The sequence below is a fragment of the Solanum stenotomum genome, chromosome 5 (assembly GCF_019186545.1).
Source record: "Solanum stenotomum isolate F172 chromosome 5, ASM1918654v1, whole genome shotgun sequence".
NCBI classification, from domain to species: Eukaryota; Viridiplantae; Streptophyta; class Magnoliopsida; order Solanales; family Solanaceae; genus Solanum; species Solanum stenotomum.
The window spans coordinates 9,470,542-9,483,515 of record NC_064286.1 but is presented as its reverse complement, the minus strand read 5'-3'; the positions used below and the strand labels follow the sequence as shown (position 1 = coordinate 9,483,515).

General features: G+C 32.6%; 1 protein-coding gene across 1 annotated transcript; it reads left to right on the top strand.

Moving 5' to 3' along the window:
- Window positions 1-4,745: 4,745 nt before the first annotated feature.
- Window positions 4,746-5,957, top strand: LOC125864479 (elicitor-responsive protein 3-like). The gene is made up of 5 exons (XM_049544500.1): window positions 4,746-4,832; window positions 5,092-5,157; window positions 5,295-5,421; window positions 5,540-5,657; window positions 5,776-5,957. The coding sequence occupies exons 1-5, from the start codon at window positions 4,766-4,768 to the stop codon at window positions 5,800-5,802; spliced, it is 405 nt and encodes a 134-aa protein (XP_049400457.1). The 5' UTR covers window positions 4,746-4,765; the 3' UTR covers window positions 5,803-5,957.
- Window positions 5,958-12,974: the final 7,017 nt, after the last annotated feature.

Genomic DNA, 12,974 nt, shown 5'->3' with positions numbered 1-12,974 from the left:
GGCTCACCACTGACTCTAAAGTGCTCAGTTGGATCAACGACGTGCAGGGTGCTGATCCGGGGTACCTGTATCTGCATCGTCATAAGATGCAGGCCAACTGGCATCAATACATTGAATGTACGAGTATGCGAGATGGAAAGCTAAACCACAACTTAAGCTTGAAAAGAGTACAAGAGAACACTGGCTCTGTTCGACTCATGAATAACTGAACTCAATATATAAAGCAATAAGACATATGCAATATATAAAGCTTGCAAAATAGCGTAAACAACTTAGCTCGTTAGTGATAAAATGATAACGACTCAACTTTATTTATATAAAAGTAATATAACTTTAGTGGGAGATTCTTTAACCGACAACCACCACTATGAGCCCTAGTGGTGGTACAACGTTTTACCTCACGTTGCCCAAGGACCATCCTATACCTTGCCGTGATATAGGACCTTACTTTTGCTTAGTGGATCCACTAGCCTAATCTTACGTGATCATCTAAAAAGAATGATACGCCAAGTCCCATGTTGACGCATGGTTCTTATGGAGAGTTGAGTTAATATGAACTCGTGTCCCCAATTCGGTGCTCAATACTACTCCCAAAAATATTTTGGCTCATAAGTGTCTTTAAACACATCTTTCTTTCATTGAGATAATTGCTCAAAACTTAGCCAAAAAAGCTCTTTTGGAAAGCATGGTTCCCCTCTTACTCAAATGTAAAACATTTACAAACCTCTTTGGGAATACTTAGTTCCCTAGTAGCTTTTGAGAAAAGGACTCAACTTTATGCTCTTGACTTAACTTGAAACTCAAGACTATTTACTTAACTTGGAACTATATATTCTTGCTTGACTTGAACTTGAAACGAAGATAAAACGTTCAATAACGACTCTTGAAAAACTTTGAGGACTTGCTTCTTAACTTTGCTTGACTTGACTCTAACTTCCCTTAACTTCAATCCTAACTTGCCTTGAATTGAACTATGGATTCAAGGTATATGATCACATGTTTATGGATGAGTTCGGGATGTCTAAATGTTCCTTAAAGTGTTGGAAACAACCATAAAACATAGGTACAATACCAAGGAACATGCATGAGAAAGTGTGTAAAGAATGGGGGAACTTGGCGTCCTTGGCCCTCTGGAAGGCGCGGAGCGCCAGCCCTTGAAGCTCAGAGGGGACCTGCTGGTGCTCTGCTAGGCACGGCGCCCCAAGGGAGAAATCTCAAAAGCTCTTTTGGGGCGCGCTGGCAGGCGCGACGCGCCACCCCTTTCCCCAGAAAACTCAACTTTTCTCCCTCTTTTTCCCAACTCTAAACTACCCTAACTTCAATGGACTCAACCCCAAACACTAAGGGTCATAAAATCCCTCAACATACAAGAGATTCAGCTCAAACACACAACCAAATCATGTCCCACAACCAACAAGAACTTCAACAACATAATCAACAACATCAACAACACAACCCAACAACTTCAACAACATATCCAATCTTTTCTCAATAATGAAAACGAGTTTGGTGTGTGGGGGAAAGGATCACCCAACGCTAAGAACTCACATACCCAGTGGGGATCACCCCCGACGATATCCACGACGGAAACTTGCTTGATCTCCTCTTCCTCCTCTTCTTCTCCTCTTCACTCTCAAGCCCTAGCTTTCACTCTTTTAAAATGGGACCAAATGATCCAAAAATCAGCCTAACACAACAATATAAACCCAAAAGAAATGGCTAGGGAAAAGACCAAAATGCCCTTAAAATTTCCGGACGGATTCCCTGCCAACTGCCCAACTTTCAAAGAGCATAACTCGCTCATACGAACTCGGAATCGAGCAAACTTGGTGGAGTTGGAAAGATCATTACAAGGGCTTTCCAAACATAAATGTAACTACTCCTAGAGCATCCTGATATAGGAGTTATGGCTGCTCAAAGTTGGACAAAACTCACTGATTTCCCACACTAAACCAAATTTCCAGATTTTTAATTCCTTCCAAAAATGACTATTTCCGATTTCCATCTTCTCTATAGTTATTTCAACTTACCGGATGTTACACCTCTCCACAATTCTAGATTCTTCACCCTTATTTCAGTGCCGAATTTGGCAGGCAAAATGGCGGGACATGACATGTAGCTCCTTTGACTGTAACCATTTTCTCAAAATTGGGCTCCTGACTCCTATTGGTTGATTTAAGACAAGCTTGAATAAGGGGATAGGTAGCTAAAGTTACTTAATGTATTGTTGTTAATGGTTGACTGCTTTGTATCTTTGTACTTTTTGTATCACGTACGTGTCTAAAGCTAACCTTTTTGGTTGTTCAAATTAACAAGTTTTGCCTAAAGGGGGAATGCGGGGTCAAAAATTAAGAATTGAGTGAATGGATATAGTAGGTTTCTGAAAACTATTTAGGATGGTTTCTAGTCAGACAGTTTAATTTTGGAAATACATTTAAATTTGTGATCATATTTGATGGATCTTTGATGCTGCAAGTGAGGGCTTACTATTGGTAAGTGGGTGAGTAGTGGTTGAATTCTCTTTGTCCTGTCTTTTTATCTGATTTTCCTTTCTGTGGAATGTAATTTGTTGAAAATTTTAATTCTAATTCTTGGTCGACTTACTGATTTCTGGTTAATTTATTGTGACTAATAAAAGTTCATATTACAAGTACAATGCTAATGGGGAACTCGATTAGTTTAGCTTGATCATCATGATCCTATGTTTCGAAATAGAGACTGACATGACATGCATAACTTTAATTTAACATGACCTTAAATAAGAAAGTATAGAGATTGAGTATACGGTAGAAGAGTAAAGGGGCCAAGTCAACCCTCACTTTATGAGGGAAAGAGAAGAGGCTAACTCCTCCTAATGAAATTACATTGAGTTCGTTGTTGTTGTATTTCATAATCGCGCAGTTTCTTATTGTTTCATGTGTATTACTATTTGTTACTTTATTTATCGGTTTAAGATACTCAATGAACAGTTATATTGATAAATGTAGAAATTTGTATTGCAGTTGATGTCCTAAAAATATTCTTTTCTTATCAAATAAGAACTCCATTGAAGAGTATTTTCTTTAATTTGTAATGCTGCAGTAACAAGGTGATGAAATCTAAATAAACTTACAAAATGCGTCATATGTTTCTTACTTTTTGCACAGTGTGTGTTAAGGCCAAATTTCAGATTTCTTTTCTTCTGTCTTATGCTAAAATCTTTTTCAATTTTCAATTTTATTTTAGGCTTTCTCCTTATGTTTTCTCCCATTTGATGTAATTTTAGTTTCTACTTGATATATATAAGTGAAAAAATATATCTAATGAATAATGCATAATCATAATATTCATTTAAAAAAATGTAGTATCTAATATCCAAAATGGGAACCAAAGTCTGCCTTAGAAATCTCTGTCTTAGTGACCTGTTGTAGAGTTGAATCATTTATCTTCTTTTTTTTTTTTTTTATGTTTTTAATAGTTGTTGGTTGCACTCAGGAAAAGTAAAATCAACTCTAATATAAAGAGTGTCCATCCAAGTAATGTATGTCATCAACTTAATGGACCTATTGTTTTATGTTGTAGAAAAACTTATAGCCTCAAAAGAAAAAGTGCAGATGATAAATCATAATGACTTTTAAGTTGTTTCAAAACTTTCAACACATGATTCATTTTTTCGCGAGTTCTATTTAAAGACATTTATAGTGTGCTCTTACTAATCTTTTTATTCATATGTGCATCCTCGAATTGATTCGTCTCTCTTTAATTGAAGCTTCACTGATCAAACCCGGAGATTTGCACGTCTCTTCATGGTACCGTTTTGGGAATGTAGAAGATTGACTACCAAGCATGGACTTTTGCTCAACTTTTGAACTACAATATGCTCCTGATGTATTTGAAACTATGAGCTATAGTTTTTATTTATTTATGTATAGCATGTATTGTAACAATGGACAACATATGTCCGTTGTATGTACTGCTAATATATATAATGGTATGCTATTATTATATTAAGCATATGTAGCAGTAGTATTATTGTACTCAATTAACTCGCCAAGCTGAATTGTTGAGTAGCATTTCGACATTGTCCGATATAATTTTTCATTTCACATCTTACTAATTTAACAGTGTTGGGCCCGTGCTAAGCACGGGCTATCCCCATCTGGTATATATATAGAGAGAGATACACTTTCAAGGATAGAGTTCTATTCAGATTGAGAGTATTTATCAAAAGTCACCAATCCATAATGCACAAAAATCACTCAAAGAAACTTGTGTTTTATTTTTATGTACATTATTTAACTCAAAATTATACTTTAATAATATCAATATTATCTCATAATGCCTTATACTACATAACTAGGAATTCACGTGCAAACGCACATGCCGAGAAATTATTTTTTTACGTACCATATCAAGACCTAATTTGTAATTGAATATTCCAATAAAAATAATAAAAACACAAAAGAAAAAAAGAATTTGAAGAGGCAGTTGATTTATGAGGATAACCACTACTACTTCCCATTAATTAATATCATTAAGAATATAATATTCCACAGAATAACTAAAAGGGAAAAAAAGAAAAAGATTAGCGTTCTATATCCATCGAGTTGGTTGTTCTCCAAATATTTTCGGATCATAGTGAACACATGTGTTTTTGTGATTGGTCTAGTAAAACTATAAATTAAGCAGATCTAAAACTCATAAATCAAAACAATAAAAAAGAATTGTATTGAAATCTATTTTACTTTCTTCCTATTATATATCGTATTCTTCTTTGAATCAAAAGATGCCTTATGGACAACTTGAAGTTTATATTGGATATGCAAGAGGCCTTGAAGATCAAAATTGGCTCAGTATTTTCCTCACTAACACATTTTCTTTATTCTATTTCAGATTATATTTGTGATCGTGTTTATAGACGATATTCTAATATGAAGTAGATTATGTGATCTAACTTTCAACATGTTATTAATTTGTATCATACAAATATGCACAACATATAATTAAAATACATATACAAAAAAATTCAAGTTCTGAATCTGCTTGTTAATTTTAAAAATCAAATGAATCGATCAACTAATTCAACTTATTTTTTTGTTATATTTACAACAGCTGATATGAATCCATATGTGGTCATTACTTGCCATACTGAAGAGAAGAAAACTAGTACTGCATCAGGTTAGTAATACCTGCATAACTTTAATCAGTAACAAAATGTCCCTTAACAACATTAAGTTTTTTATGATTGTCAATTCGTCATATAATCTATTAATTAATTAAACTCGTATCTTAATAGTATAAGTTTGTTGTTATAGGTGAAGGAGAGGACCCTGAGTGGAATGATTCCTTCTTATTCACTGTTACTCGTGGTTGTGACGAGGTTCACATCAAGATTATGGATGAAAATACTTTTCAAGATGACGATTTCATAGGAGAAACAACGTTAATAATCTCTCTAATTCCTTTCTCAACTACGAACATTAACTTTATATTATGTAAATAATCTATAGTCTCTAATACATGGTTCTTTTTTCTTTTCGATATTCAATTATCAAAACAGAATTCAATTAGAGGAAGTGTTTCGCGAAGGAGAAGTGGAAGCAACCATGTATGACCTTTACAATGATGATGAAAATTGTGGATCCATCAAAATTGGCCTCACTTTTACTCGCGAGGAGGTAACATAAATTATTTGTTCTTTAACAACGAAATCAATCATTCTTTTTGTAATTTTAAGTAGTAACTTTTATAAAAGAACAAGATCGATCAAGATTAATATATTCTTCTCACTTGCAGAGGGATGAATGTGACGAGGACTACTAGTTTACGTTGTCCATCCCAAGAAGTTGAGTTTATGAGAGGGTCGTTGGGTTATCCATACAACAAGAAATAGTCCTAGGAATAAATTATGAAATGATATTGAATTGTTTGTTTCAATTATCAATTTCTCAGTTTTTTTTGTGTGAATAACATACGCATTAGTTATGCTGTAATTTTTTGTATTATTTCGATATGAATTTAATGTAAAATTGAAATATACGCGTTAGAAAACTTTACATTTGTATCATCAATTTTTAGTTACTTAGAATGTTATCTCCCATGCATGTTTGCTTCTAATATTTGTAATATGTATTTTAAAATTAGTAAATTATTCTACGTTTAAGATGGTTGTAGTATTTCATGTATTTGTAATAATATGAAAATATAGCTAGTGTTATAAAATATTTATAGTGTGGATGTTCATTACACCAAGAAGTTACTCTCACCCATTATCTCCATTACTTTCCTCCATTATGAAGATAATCATAACCTCCATAACCTCCAACTTTATAACCATTACGGAAAAGGGTCAAAATTGCCCCCGAACTATATGAAATAGACCATTTATACCCTTCATTACATTTTGGGATAAAAAATGCCCCTGTTGTTATCCTAAAAGACCACAAATACCCTCAAAAGTTAACACCCCAAATTTTTGTTGACATGGCAAGCCACGTGGGACTAATCCTTCCACCTAAGCGTTGCCAACTAGGATTCACTACAAAAGAACTAGACCTTTAGCGGCAACAACAGTCGCCACAAAAGCCCAGAAAATCGTCACTAAAAGTTTTTAACGTTAAATTCAAATTTTGTGTTTTTTTCTTCATTGTTTTTAAAAAACCAAATATGATATCGATTAAGTAGGAGTTTGAAGACACTATATGTTTTATTTTTATGTCATATGTAAATGTATAAAATGTAAAATGATGCATTATATATATATAGTAGGAGATTTGAATCGAGAAGTAATTTTGATTATTTTTCGTAATAATATTGGATGTTTTTAATATGGATATTGCAAGTTATTTATTTTAGAAAATTAGGTCGCAATCAAAAATTAGTTATCATATTTTTTTGTTGAAAAAATAGGTTTTACAAGCGAATGGTTGTTGGAGCCTTAGTCACCACTAAAAATCACTCATAACCTTTAGTGGCAATGTTTTGGGATTTTGTGGCGACTTTGTCGCCACTAAAAGTCAAGTTCTTTTGTAGTAAATCTTAGTTGGCAATGCTTAGGTGGAGGGATTAGTCCCATGTGGCTTGCCACGTCACTAAAAAATTGGGGTGTTAACTCTTGAGGGTATTTATGGTCTTCTGGGATAACTGCGGGTATTTTTTATCCCAAAATGTAATGGAGGGTATAAGTGGTCTATTTCGCATAGTTCAGGGGCAATTTTGACCCTTTTCCGTAACCATTATTCTTGTAACCTTTCACTTCCATAACCTCCTCCATTATATTCATGTTAATGTCATGTTTATGACTAACCTTTTGTATGCCTCTATTTTACACTATAAATAGAGGCATAAGGGTTCATATTGTAGAGACTTGAAGACTTGGAATAATAAGAAAAGCTCTCATCTTTTGTCTCCCTATTTCTATTGCTTTCATCTTCTATATTTCTTGTCATATTTTGCTTTAGTTTTACAACACGTTATCAGCACGATTGTTCTACTATTGAAGGATTGAAGCAAAGTAAATATAAAGAAGGTAAAAATATTTGTGTTTATTTTCTCTCAGAAACAAGGTAAACTACTATATAATATATTTTATATTTTACTTTTGATTATGCATCATTAGTACTTTTCTTACCATCTCAAACTATATGAGTCCAGCAGATTGATCACTTATATATTTAAAAAGTAAAATTAGTTTTATAAGTTAATAATTTGTAAAGAAATTGTTCTTTATGATCTTGTTTTATTAAAAGATAAGTTATTGAGTTATGCGGCATATACATATTGATTGGATTATCATTATTGGTTAGTACTTTTGCACTTCTTTATTTTTCTTTATCTAAACATTTACTTGATGAGTTATTAATATTTTATTTGTACTAACAAAGTTCGTTTTGTGGTTATTTTAAAATGGTTAGTAAATTATGTTAATCTTCGTAACAATATTGAGAAGGAATGTTAAAAGGTTTTAATTTATTTTAACTTAGGACTTTTATATGATTCCAACATGTTGTTCTAATTAATTGATTTTGTTCATTTTTCTTGTACTTTAAGTCAAACTCAGGTTATATTTATGATTTTCGATAATTATTTTTTTGGTAACGTATTTGGTTTATCAAGACATTGATTGAGGGTAAGACGGTGAATTCAAGTTTCACCGCACCAAGTGGGTAAGACACATAGTTAAAGTCCCGGTGCACCATGATAATAAGAAGTTGGGTTCAAGTCACATTGATTTATGACCAAAGACGAGTTTATATGGGCAAGACATTGGGTTTAAGTCCTAATGCACTATAGTGATGATATGATGATGACTAACATAAAGTTGTATACTTTTGACTGAAAGTCATGAAATTTGCCCAATTAATTTGTTCCATTCTCTTATGTGAATGTGGTAGCAGTGCATAATATGTCTGAAAAATGACAAGTGTATGAATGTATGAATATGGGTGTGGTAAAATGTTAATGGTCATCATTGTGGTAATTAAAAGGAAGAACTTTATGGGTTCTTAAGATGATCCTTCAAATGTAAAGGTAATTTGTCTATTAAAGTGGTAAGAAAGGTTATTGGACACATTGTTTCATAAGATACTCCTTCTAATGTGAAGGTAATTTTTTATCCATCAAAGTGGTATGAGAAGTTATTGGACACATTGTTGTTGGTGCAACCCAAATTTGAAAAGTTTTGTAAATCCTCCAACAAAATAAAGGAATACAAAGTGGTAGTACATTTGGTACCTTTGACCTCTTAAAGTAATGTTGAGGTGAGTCGCATAAATTTGATAATGCCAAAGCATGACAATGATTTTCTAATAAAAACTTATGGAGCATGTACAAATGGTTATGATCCATTTCTTGAAGAAAATGTGACTTGTATTCGTATGGATTAGAACATGTTCATGTATTGTTGGATAAATGTCACATCTCACCTCTACGGGAAGTTTGAGAGATTGAAAATAAATATTTTGACATAAATGATTATTTAGTCATATACTTTGAGTACATCATAAATATCGTGGTATGTTCTATCATGAACTATTGCTAACAAAAGAAAGAAATAATTCTTTCCTATAAAGGTTGTGGTCATGACCGAAATAAACATTATTGTGTGGCAACACAAATTTTTCATTGGTTGTCAAGAAATAATTCTTGCATGTATTCTCCTTGAAGGAGATGGTCACCATAAGAATGGTGTTGTGAAATTTGTGGCAGTACACAAACTTAATTAAGAGTTTCGGGAGAACTAATTTGTTACTATCTAGAAATGAAAATAGTTCATAATATTGAGGTTGTAGTAAGTCTCAAAAGAAACTTTTTAAGTTTCGGAGGAATTGAAAAAAATTATTGTATTGAGACTGTAAATTATTGAAAGATTAAATATCTTCAAATTACTACAATCAAAGCGAGTTATGAATATTTACATAAAAGGTTACCCGTCTTTCTCTTGTTTATTGTATAAAGATATGGACATGATGAAGGAATCACATGCAAAAGTAAACTAGAAGTTTACTAGAATAAATATCAGTTGGCATAACCGATTGACCATTCTGGTTCAAATGTGATGCAAAAGAAATTGAGAATTCACGTGACTATATGTTTGAATAAATAAAAGATTTTTCAAGAATTCTCTTGTGTTTCTTGTTCTCATGATAAAATGATCATTGTACTAGCTAAGGTTGGGATTGTATCCCCTGAAATTATTTGGAATATATAAAAAGGTGAATATGAGCTCATTCACCTGCCATGTGGATCGCTTACTATTATGATTTAATAGATGCATCTATGGTATGGTCGCATGTGCATTTGTATCAACTTACAAATTGATTTTTGTAAGGTTGTTTGCTCAAATTGTTAAATTAAGAGCATAGTTCCAAACTATAAATTATGTTGATAATACTGGTTGGTTTAGCAGAAATTGTTCGCCTCCAATTATAGCTAGACCATTGATTATGAGAACAAATCTCTCAAATAAAATTTGGTATGAGATTGAGTTTATTTAACATATATGCATCAAGCCAACAAGGTTCTCCCATCACAATTGGTTCAGCGCCAGGAACCAAATAATTCCATCTAAACATTTGATGTGTGCACATATGATTTTATTGGTCCACCACGCACAAAGATGGATCCCCAAATGAGGTTGGGGGTAAATGTTAGATTTCCTAACATTAGGGGGAGATATGTTTAGCAACTGAAAATTATGTGTGGGGTGAATTATCTAGATCCTCGTTAAACAAAATGTGAACTTGAAGTTCAAGAGATAATTAATTTGCAAAATGTTGCAAATAATTTGCCAGATGTATTTGTTGACCCAATATTTTAATTAAGCTGCAAATGCTCCAATAAATAGTCCTTGAAGGACAGAGTCTATGGTACGCCAGAAGCATGATAGACCAATCAATTCCAAACATAAAACTCCTTGAGGAAGGAGAGGAGCAAATTATCAAAATGGTCATGATAATGAGGTAAGTGCTTTGAAAGAGCACTATGACATAACACTTCATAAAACCTTGACAAAGGTTCAGGTACCTGAAAATGATGAAAAATGAAGAGATCTCAATAAGTTATGTCATATTGGAATCGATATCAAAATAAGCGTTGACGGTATATTTGATATGAAGTAGCACTCAATGCTATAAATGGTTACGAGGATCTTAAATTCGAAGTTGTCATATAGTGTGGACAGATAAATGATTGACACTATTCAAGTATATTTTATTTCACTTAGAAAAGTGATGTTTTTGATCTTATAGTTCATGGATCAAAATATAATGTCAGTGTGGTACAAATGAATCATTGTGCGAAAGTAAAATCGTAAGATATAAAAAGCGGTTTGTGCCTCGGGTCATAAAGGGTTTTCACAAAAATCCTGACATTATTAAATGGAGATATATTCTTTAGTGGTGGATGCAATGAGACTTGTTTCAGTCTGGCAATAGATGAAATACTTGAATATGCATAATGAATGATTATTATGTCTAACTAGACGATGAAGGTTTTATGAAAATCCTATAAGGATTTAAAAGGTCTTAAAGCAATTCCATTGAGTACCCAATGGTTTTGAGACTGCTCAACACATAGAAAAAATCTTTTTGATCTAATGAAAATGATTTAAAATGTCATGTATTAGTGCAATTGGTGCACTTACAAACTGCTAGTTATGCAAATGCTAGAAGATTATTGATATACATAACAAAAGTTATGTGAAAGGTTTGTCATATTATCATTCAAGTTATGACAAGAAACTAACAAAGCAAGTGACTCAACACATAGAAGATGTGTGATTTTTTTTCCGAAGAAAAGACGAGCTTCAATAAAATTGAAATGATCAATCCCCGAGTCAGAAATGATTTGATTATGTAGATGCATAATATTTATTTGATTTGCATAAAGCTTGATCGCAAATGGACTATTATTTACATATGAAGACACAACAATATCTTGGAAATTTAAAGAATCACATTAGTAATCACTTCTTCAAATCATGCAGAAATAATATTGATCTATGAATTAAGTCGGGAGTGTGTTTGTTTGGAATCATGATCTATCATATTCAAAAAATATGTGATTTTCTTTCTTTTGAAAAGGATATTTCAGCCACCATATACGAAAATAATATTTAGCTCAATTGAAGGGATGATACAATCTAAGGAGATCAGACAAAGCATATTTCACCAAAAGTCTTTTCCACAAATGAACTTCAACAAAATGGTGAGATTGACGTTCAAAGACCCATTCAAGTGATAATCTTGTAAACTTATTCACTAAGGATTGCTAACATCAATATTTGAGAAGTTTTGATATAAGATTGGAATGCAGTCTCCGAGATATCTAGTAAAGTTTTTATCGAGGGGAGAAAAATACGCATTGTACTCTTTTTCTTAACCATGGTTTTATCTCAATTGGATTTTCCCGGTAAGGTTTTAAACGAGGCAACATTCAAAGCGTATTAAAAAATATGTGTACTCTTTTTCCTTCACTAGGATTTTTTCCCACATGTTTTTTTCCTAGTAAGGTTTTTACGAGGCATATAATCTTGGACATCCAAGGGGGAGTGTTATAAAATATTATAGTGTGGATATCCATTACACCAAGAAGTTACTCTCACCCATTATCTCCATTACTTTCCTCCATTATGAAGATAACCATAACCTCCATAACCTCCAAGTTTATAACCATTATTCTTGTAACCTTTCACCTTCATAACCTCCTCCATTATATTCATGTTAATGTCATGTTTATGACTAACCTTTTGTATGCCTCTATGTTACACTATAAATAGAGGCATAAGGTTCATATTATAGACACTTGAAGACTTGGAATAACAAGAAAAACTCTCATCTTTTGTCTCCCTATTTCTATTGCTTTCATCTTCTATATTTGTTGTCTTATTTTGCTTTAGTTTTACAACAACTAGCAATTAGTGTCACATAAATGGAAATTTTATGAATGTTAATGTTAGTATTTATCTGATATTCTAAATTCAATATTTCTTAAAGAGGCTCACTATATTTTATTCACTCTTTTGGGGAAAATCACTTTCCAAAAATCTAACATCTCTAGATTCAATTTCAGTAGTACTTCCATCTTCCTATTCTCTAATGCAAATATATCCTTTGGATTGTTCAGAGTATCTTATAAAGATACATTTCTTTCCTTTGGAATTAGTTAACCAAACTCACCAAGATGATCATATATGCAGCACAATCCCTAGATGGTAAACCATTCAAGTTTGTTATATGACCAGTTCAAAGTTCATAAGTAGTGAAAGATACTGATCTATAAGGTTTTTTATTCAATATGTAGGCTGCAGTAACTCATGCATCTCCCCAGAAAGAGATAGACAAATTTGTCTGCACGATCATGTACCTAGTCATGTTCAACAATGTTCTACTCCTTTCAGCTACACCATTTTATTGAGATATATAAGGGGTAGTTAATTGTTTGATAATATCCATTTTCGTACATAATTGTTCAAATTATTTTGACAAATATTCACG

Coding starts and splice junctions, on each gene's coding strand:
- LOC125864479 (XM_049544500.1), top strand. CDS start 4,766: ATGCCTTATGGACAACTTGAAGTTTATATTGGATATGCAAGAGGCCTT. Junction 5,158..5,294: donor GAAAACTAGTACTGCATCAG/GTTAGTAATACC, acceptor TTGTTGTTATAG/GTGAAGGAGAGGACCCTGAG. Junction 5,658..5,775: donor TCACTTTTACTCGCGAGGAG/GTAACATAAATT, acceptor TCTCACTTGCAG/AGGGATGAATGTGACGAGGA.